The following is an 8,080-nucleotide window of genomic DNA, read 5'->3' as shown; positions in this document are numbered from 1 at the left end:
TGGGCTGATTCCATACGTGCTTCATGACGCAAAACGCAAGAGGCGTTCCCACAGCGTTTCACGCAGCGTCTCATTCCTTCAGGGAACTAGGGTTACATACGTAACCCGGGACATTTTTATTTTATTTCAACCTATGGCCATGAAAAGAAACAGTGTCATGTAAAAGCTGTTAAAAGCTATATATATATATATATGTATAGCTTTCCTTTGAACTTCCCCCGCCCCTTCCGGTTCCTCCCCTTCCTGTCCCGCCCCTTGATCCACCCCTTCCGGTTCCTCCCCTTCATGTTACCTTTGACCTAGTTCCGCCCCTTCCTGTTACCTTTGACCTAGTTCCGCCCCTTCCTGTTACCTTTGACCTAGTTCCGCCCCATCCGGTTACAGCTTCTGTCAAAATGATGGATGATGACCTTTGATCTAGTTCCGCCCCTTGCGGTTGAAGTTCATTTGATCAAGAAAAGGGAGGTATTGGGCTTTAATGTTAACATAAGCTTTGATGTTACAAAGTGATGTGACAGTTAGTTTGATCAAGCAAAAAGTGTGACAGTTAGTTTGAGATGTATTGGCTTTGATGGTGAGAGTTAGTTTGATTGTTTGAAATTGGTGTTTTGGTCACCGCATCCCCTAAATATCCCTGAGCTTTATCAAGGGCAGCTGTGAAAGTGATAAGAAAAAATGTTGGAAGTTTATCTGTTCTGTAAAATAATATAAAATAAAACCTCACACAAAAAGTGTAAAATAAATGTAGAACTATTCACTGAACCAAGCATTTCAGTTTAAATAAAATGGTGAAAGTTTATCTGTTCTTTAAAAGAATATAAAATAAAATCTCACACAAAAAGTTTGAATAAAATGTAGAACTATTCTCTGAACCAAGCATTTCAGTTTAAATAAAATGGTGAAAGTTTATCTGTTCTTTAAAAGAATATAAAATAAAATCTCACACAAAAAGTTTGAATAAAATGGAGCCACAAAAATATTGCAAACAATCCAATGTATGAATGATATCACACTGTCTCAAAAACATAGAGAGCGAGCGTCTATGTATGTGTGTCTTTGTCAAGGCAGGAATTTCCCTCCCTCCGCATTGCTGAGGACCTTGGAATTTTATCTCACACAGAAGTTGAAAAAGCATTATGTTCATTTAAATGAAATGATTACATTTACATTTACATTTATTCATTTAGCTGACGCTTTTATCCAAAGCGACTTACAATTGCTATATATGTCAGAGGTCGCACACCTCTGGAGCAACTAAGGGTTAAGTGTCTTGCATTGTCTTGAAAAACCATGCTGTTCAATTAAAAGTATATAAATTAAACAAAAATAAAATCATCTTACTGTTTCACCATGGTTGAAAAAAACCCACAAGTGTTTCCCCTGAAGTCTTTTCTCTCTGCCACACCAGCGTGTGGCTGGCCTGGTATCTGTTTTTGTGACACGTTCCTGAGCCCATTGAAAAGCATTGTGTTCCTTTAAAAGTGTATAAATTAAAATATATAATATATATAAAATAAATAGTTTACTAATTGTTGTTAATTTAAAATCTTACTAAATTACTGTAGTAGAAAATCATGCCGCTCATTAAAAAATCTTACTAAATTACTGAAGTTGAAAAGCATTCTGTTCATTTAAAATAAATATTGTACAAATTTACTGTACCAATTATGTTAGATTTAGATAAAATCATCTTACATTTTCACCAGGGTTCAAGAAAAAAATCACACAGGTAGTGCCTGCCAGCATGGACAGTGTGCGTGACAAATAAGTGATATCATCGCTGTTTTCGTACCACCGGTAATAAGTTACTTTTAATTCATAAGAATTTTCAGGAGTGACAGTTATCAGTGAAATATGGCGCTTGTGTAATCAAAAGGTCTGGCTACCTCCTGGGAATGTGAATTGGCCTTGAACCTAAACAGTTCCATTCATAGAGTACTGAAAGAATATAGTGGACACACAGCTCCGCCGTTTTCCCATAGTTTTCCACAGGCTCTTACTGTAAAAGGCTATAAATTAGCCAAGACACATGGACGTGTGCCATACCCCATGTCTGGACCAAAAACTTTTGCACCCTCTCTTCTATGACCACCTCATCAAAAATGCAAAACAGTGAGTACTTTCTCTATAATTAATTTATGCTACGGTGCTGTTTATCTGTATTATGCAATGATGTTTAATTTGAAAAATTGTTTATACATAAGGAAAAGACAGTATAATTAATTAGTGTTTTAAATAGCCCAGGGTACGTATTTGTTTTATCCACATTATGCTATTAGTATTTTTATCTGCTGTAACTGGTGATACAGATATTAAAATGTATCTACTATATTAATTTATCAAAGTATGGGTTTAAAAATATGGAGCATTGTATTATGATATCGATGTGATACAGATATTAACATGTATCTACTATATTCATTTATATAAGTATGATTTTTTTTTGAAATATGGAGCATTGTATTATGATATTGATGTGATACAGATATTAACATGTATCTACTATATTCATTTATCATAAAGTATGATTTAAAAAATGTACAACATTGTTTATGTTCATAATGCTATGTTTTTTTTAAACCATATCACAAAAGTATCAGTTTAACATGACTGTTTTACAGCAATGTTTATTTTGCATTATGCTATGTTGTATTTTTTATCTGATGTAACTAAAATCTGCAGCATCGTTTATTTAAGCTGCGTGGTTTCCATAAAGGACCTCAAAATAAATGTTTTGGATTTATTCAGTTTTAAAATCTTATTTAGAGATTATTTTAGTCAGACATGCTTATATGTGCATAGGCCTATTTTATTCCTCTTCAGTTACTTACTTTTTAAATTTTGATAGGTTACTTTTTAATTCTTCTTTTACTCTGTCTTTGATTTTAACTTTTAGCAATTTGCATGACAAATTGTTTAACATGTAAGCTATATGAATGACACTGTCACAATGTGATAAGCAAAACATATAAAATTCAAGTCAAAGCTATTTATATAGGCTAGCGCTTTTCATTGCCATTTAAAATAACATGGTCTTTCCTTCTCTCTCTAGAGACAGCAAACACTGCAGGACAATCAGGCATCCAAGTAACATGTTAGTATGGTTTATATTTTATTTTTAATGAGAAAACATTATAGAGTGCAACAGGCGGTTTCTGGGAGTAAAAACATTTACTTTCTCCATACGGAAATTAATTTTAAAGACAGACCTACTGTGAGCTAAAAGGTTGTTAATACATGGTATTTGCTTCTGATAAAGCCTTCAGCTTATTTTTTTTGTAAATAATCGTGTTTCACATTTGAACTCCTGGTGAAAACTACATAGCCCATGAGCCATGATGCTGTAGTGAAAGTTATGTCAAACATAGTTAAAAAAAAAAAAAAAAAAAAGCAACACACTCCAAAATAGCTCTGCCCACTCCCATGAAGCACTGCGATGACAAAATCTCCCTACCCTCTCAAAATACTGAAATGTGTGTATAAGCTATATATGCATATTTTGCATATTTATATATAAATATATATATTTTTAAATCACTATGGGAAATAAGAAGGAAAAAGGGGGGGGGAGGCACAGTTGCACTCTATGTATAATGACAGATGAACTGACAGATATTTTATGTAAACAGGCAAAATCTCTGCATCTGATGATGGCCATGTGTTTTCGCCGATCATAACTGGTTTAACTCTTGGCTCCTTTGAGATCAATATGACTTCTGCCAAACCAAATGTGCCGGCATATTGTAAGTGTAATACACGAGAAACTATTAATACACGAGAAACTATTAAAAAGGTTTTCGCCTATGTAATGTATAAAATTATTCTTAATTAATCAGTCGTAGTTAACTATTTGGGACCAATTTTAAGGAAGGTTACATTCTGGTCTAACAGTGTCATGTACAAATTTGCAATACAGAATTGTTTTGTGTTTTTGGTACTATTGGATCGAGTTTTGTAGAATTTATTTTATGCGGTGTCATGCCTCTGGATTATTCAGACTCAGAATTGTAACTATTACTATAGCCTTTATCAGCCATTTATTTTACTGCAGACTTATCAACCTTATTTATTTACAGCAGATTTTATCAAAGGCACGAATTAACTCAATTCATGGCAGCAATAATAAAAGAAGAAGAAAAAAATGAACAATTGACAGATGAACTGACAGATATTTTATGTAAACAGGCAAAATCTCTGCTTCTGATGATGGCCATGTGTTTTCGCCAATCATAACTGGTTCAAGCTCCTTTGAGATCAATATGACTTCTGCCAAATCAAATGTGCCGGCAAATTGTAAGTGTAATACACAAGAAACTATTAATACACGAGAAACTATGTAATGTTTAAAATTAATCTTAATTAACCAGTCGTAGTTAACTATTTGGGGCCAATTTTAAGGAAGGTCGCACTCTGGTCTAACATTGGCATGTGCACATTTGCAATACAGAATTGTTTTATGTTTTTGGTACTATTGGATCGAGTTTTGTAGAATAAGCCAAGATTAATTTATTTTATGTGGTATCATGCTCCTGGATTATTCAGACTCAGAATTGAAGTTGAATACTACAGCCTTCATCAGCCCTTTATTTTACTGCAGACTTATCAAACTTATTTAATTACTGCAGATTTGATCAAAGCCAAATACTGCCCAAACGGGGACACTGGGAAAGAAGAGAAACAGGATAATACAAGGTTAGATTCAATATTTATATTCTTTCCCATTTTGTCTTCATTTTCCTTTTTCCTGTTATTGTTTTAATTTTTATATTCTCAGATCATCAAGGGTTTCTGAAAGCAAACACCAGTCAGTTGGTTGAAAAAATGAAGAACTTTGATCCAATCATTGACGATCTTGTCTTGCACAATGAATCAGTTGCAAATGTGCGAGCAGTGGTCAACGCTTTGCTCAAGCATGAAGAATATCTCATGAAGAAACTGCAATAACAACTGTTGTAGCCTATTGTTTGGCATTATGTACTTAAACAGTTTTTTAAAAAATAAAATGTTTTTAATAATTGATTGGTGATGGAGTTTTAATTTTTTTATTTAGAACCAAGTATATTGTACAAGTAAGAAGAAACCAAACAGGCCATATAATGTTATATTGCACATAATAAACAATGGCAAAGTTTGTATTCCTTAAAAAACAGGCAATGTTTGAGAACGTCCTGGTTGCGTATGCAACCCACCGTTCCCTGAAGGAGGGAACGGAGGATGTAGTCGACGGTCGACTGAATTGGGATCACGCTAGGGAGCCTATCATCTTCGATTACTATGGAACAAGCCAATGGAATTTGGTGTGCGTGATTTGCATCACACACTCCGCCCCCGCGGTGCGGGTATAAATACGGAAGTGGATGCACGCACTAGTTGCTTTTCGCTGAGGAGCCGAGAGTAACCCGGGGTCAGCGGTGGTCCAGCGGTACTGGCAAGGGGACTACGTCCTCCGTTCCCTCCTTCAGGGAACGGTGAGTTGCATACGCAACCAGCACATTCCTTTTCAGTCGATAACTTCAGACTAACTTTGAACACGCCACTAACGCTGCCACCTTCCAGTGCCTAAACAAAAGCCTCCTGATGCCCCCGCAAATTTAAGGCGGGGAAGGACAGGGCTTAGGCCAGGGAAGTCACTGCTGTTCCTACAGGACCACTGGGAAAGCGTTCCCCGTACATTGGAAGGAAGGGACGCTGCGGAAGCCACATCCAACCCAGAGGGAGGTAACGTGGAGAATACACATATGAACTGGGCGGAAAACCGGGCAGTCTACCATATGGAATGTTACTGGGGTGGCTCCAGCCTAAGACGGGGGAGACACACCGGACAGTGACGGCAGAGAGACTCTGCCGAGGGAAGACACGGGCTCGCCGCAGGGAGCCGTATCGTGGAAGAATACACATATGGGGTCGCCGTAGGGACCGCAACATATGGACCCAGCCTAACACAGGTTCCACACTGCTTACGAGTGGTAGTTGTTGTTGTTGTTTGTTGTTTACTTTATTTATACCCGTAGGTACATTTGTTTTACAGTGCAATGACATTCTATGGCATCCAATACAAAAAACACAAGAACACAGGACACTACACTACACATAAGGACAGATAAATAAATACTCATAAACTTAGTGAAGTGCTCTCATAAAAAGAAAGAAAATGCTCTCAAGAGCATTTCATATGATCTTTTAACATCATAAAATCATAAGACCCCTAGTACATATCTAAAAAACACCTCTACAATTTGTTAAGCATATCAATCGCATTTGTTACGAAGCTGCTTTTATATCTTTTCGTTCTACACCTGGGGACTTTATACCTCCTCGCAGACGGTAATAACTGAAACTCATTTCGCAAAGGGTGAGAGTCATCATTTAAAATTGAAAGGGCCATCCTTTGTAATTGTTTGGCATATAGTGATGCCACTCCTGGTTTTTACTCACCTATCAAACGGCCAGACCATTTAACTATCTGGTCTAGCTGATTTTTTGCCTTTAAGGATATATGACCGTACCATACTAAGATGGAAAACGACAGAACAGATTCTATAAAAGCATGATAAAACATCTTCATTATTGTTTTATCAAGATTAAATGCAGATAATCTCCTTAGGCAATACAAACGCTGGTGCCCCTTTTTGTTCAGAGCCTCACAATTCTCTTCAAATTTTAGTTTCTCATCAATTATGGTCCCAAGGTATTTGTATGATTGTACACACTCTATTTTTTGGCCTTTAATTAAAGTAGGATCCCTTGAATGAGTACTTTTCCTAAAATCGATGAGCATATCTTTGGTCTTTAATATATTTAACTGTAAATAAGATTCATCACACCAGTTGACAAAGTGCTCAATAATTGGACCATGTGAGGTCTCATTCTCCTTAAGTAAACTCAAAATTACTGAGTCATCCGCATATTTTATAATACATCTGTTCTCATACATGCTTTGACACATGTTAGTATATAAAATAAATAAAAGTGGGGACAGCACACATCCTTGAGGAGACCCTGTAGAGGAACTCATCTGTTTAGATAAGACACCATTAACTTTTACTCTTTGTGTTCTATTAGTTAGGAAATTCAAAATCCAACCAATCAAATTATTGCTTAACACAAACTGATCTAAAAGCCTCTTAATTAAAATGTGTGGTTGGATTGTATTGAACGCCGAAGAAAAGTCAACGAATAAAAGTCTAGCATATGTCCTCTGTCCATCCAAGTGTCCTAATAGCAAATTTAACATTGTGACTGTAGCATCCTGTACTCCTCTGTGAGGTCTATATGCAAACTGCATAGGGTCCAATTGATGTTCTGTCCACCTCAAAATCTCAGACCGTACTAATTTCTCAAGGATTTTCATTAAAACGGAAGTCAAAGCGACCGGCCTAAAATCATTTAGCATCTTAGGGCCTCTACATTTAGGGACCGGAATGACCACCGCATCCTTCCAAAGGATTGGTACATGTTGTGTTTTCAGAGACTTATTATAAATTTCATGAAATACAGGGCTCAATTCTTTTGCACATGACTTTAATAGTCTGCCACAGATGCTATCAGGACCTGGGCTTTTATTTGCCTTAACACATCTGAAAGCTTTTTCAACATCCTGAAGGTCAATGTTAAAATGCTGATCATCCATTAACTTAACGCTCAATTCCTGGATTTCTTTACTAAAATTCAAATTGTCAAAACGACAGTAAAAATCGTTTAGTGCATTTGCTAGTTCAAAATCAGAACTAAAACCATTTAAAATAATCTGATTCTGATTACTGCAGTTTAAGTTTTGAAGGCCTACTATGGTTTTCATATTTGCCCATGCTGAGCCAGGATTTTTGGATGCCATCTTATTTTCTAATTTTTCCTTATAGCTTTGTTTAGCTTTAAGAATTTCAATCTTCAAATCCTTAGTAGCCACATGTAAGTCCATAGTTGTTCCGTGTTTAAATGCAATTTTTTTCCTTTGTAAACAGGACTTTACTGATTTAGTAACCCAGGGCTTATTGTTCGAATAGATTTTTACCTTTTTACATGGAATTATCATATCCTTGCAAAAAGCCATATATGAACATGTAACATCAACCATTGAGTC

At 36.0% G+C, this 8,080-nt stretch overlaps 1 protein-coding gene across 2 annotated transcripts; it reads left to right on the top strand.

Annotated features, from left to right (window-relative positions):
* Positions 1-1,895: 1,895 nt before the first annotated feature.
* LOC143710878 (uncharacterized) lies at positions 1,896-4,824 on the top strand. 2 transcript variants are annotated; one of them, XM_077202106.1, is made up of 6 exons: positions 1,896-2,112; positions 3,053-3,094; positions 3,630-3,743; positions 4,186-4,293; positions 4,626-4,692; positions 4,775-4,824. In XM_077202106.1, exons 1-6 carry the CDS (start codon positions 2,085-2,087, stop codon positions 4,815-4,817), a joined length of 402 nt encoding a protein of 133 aa, XP_077058221.1. In that variant the 5' UTR covers positions 1,896-2,084; the 3' UTR covers positions 4,818-4,824. The 2 variants fall into 2 exon arrangements, 1 of the variants encoding a protein (XP_077058221.1); XR_013194673.1 differs by lacking the exons at positions 4,186-4,293; positions 4,775-4,824.
* Positions 4,825-8,080: the final 3,256 nt, after the last annotated feature.

The sequence above is a fragment of the Siphateles boraxobius genome, unplaced genomic scaffold (genome assembly GCF_051911475.1).
Source record: "Siphateles boraxobius isolate OS27281-9 unplaced genomic scaffold, OSU_SipBor_1 48, whole genome shotgun sequence".
NCBI classification, from domain to species: domain Eukaryota; kingdom Metazoa; phylum Chordata; class Actinopteri; order Cypriniformes; family Leuciscidae; genus Siphateles; species Siphateles boraxobius.
The sequence above is the reverse complement of the archived record's forward strand: the minus strand, read 5'-3'. Positions and strand labels throughout refer to the sequence as shown.

Coding starts and splice junctions, on each gene's coding strand:
- LOC143710878 (XM_077202106.1), top strand. CDS start 2,085: ATGACCACCTCATCAAAAATGCAAAACA. Junction 3,095..3,629: donor ATCAGGCATCCAAGTAACAT/GTTAGTATGGTT, acceptor TTATGTAAACAG/GCAAAATCTCTGCATCTGAT. Junction 4,693..4,774: donor GAGAAACAGGATAATACAAG/GTTAGATTCAAT, acceptor TTATATTCTCAG/ATCATCAAGGGTTTCTGAAA.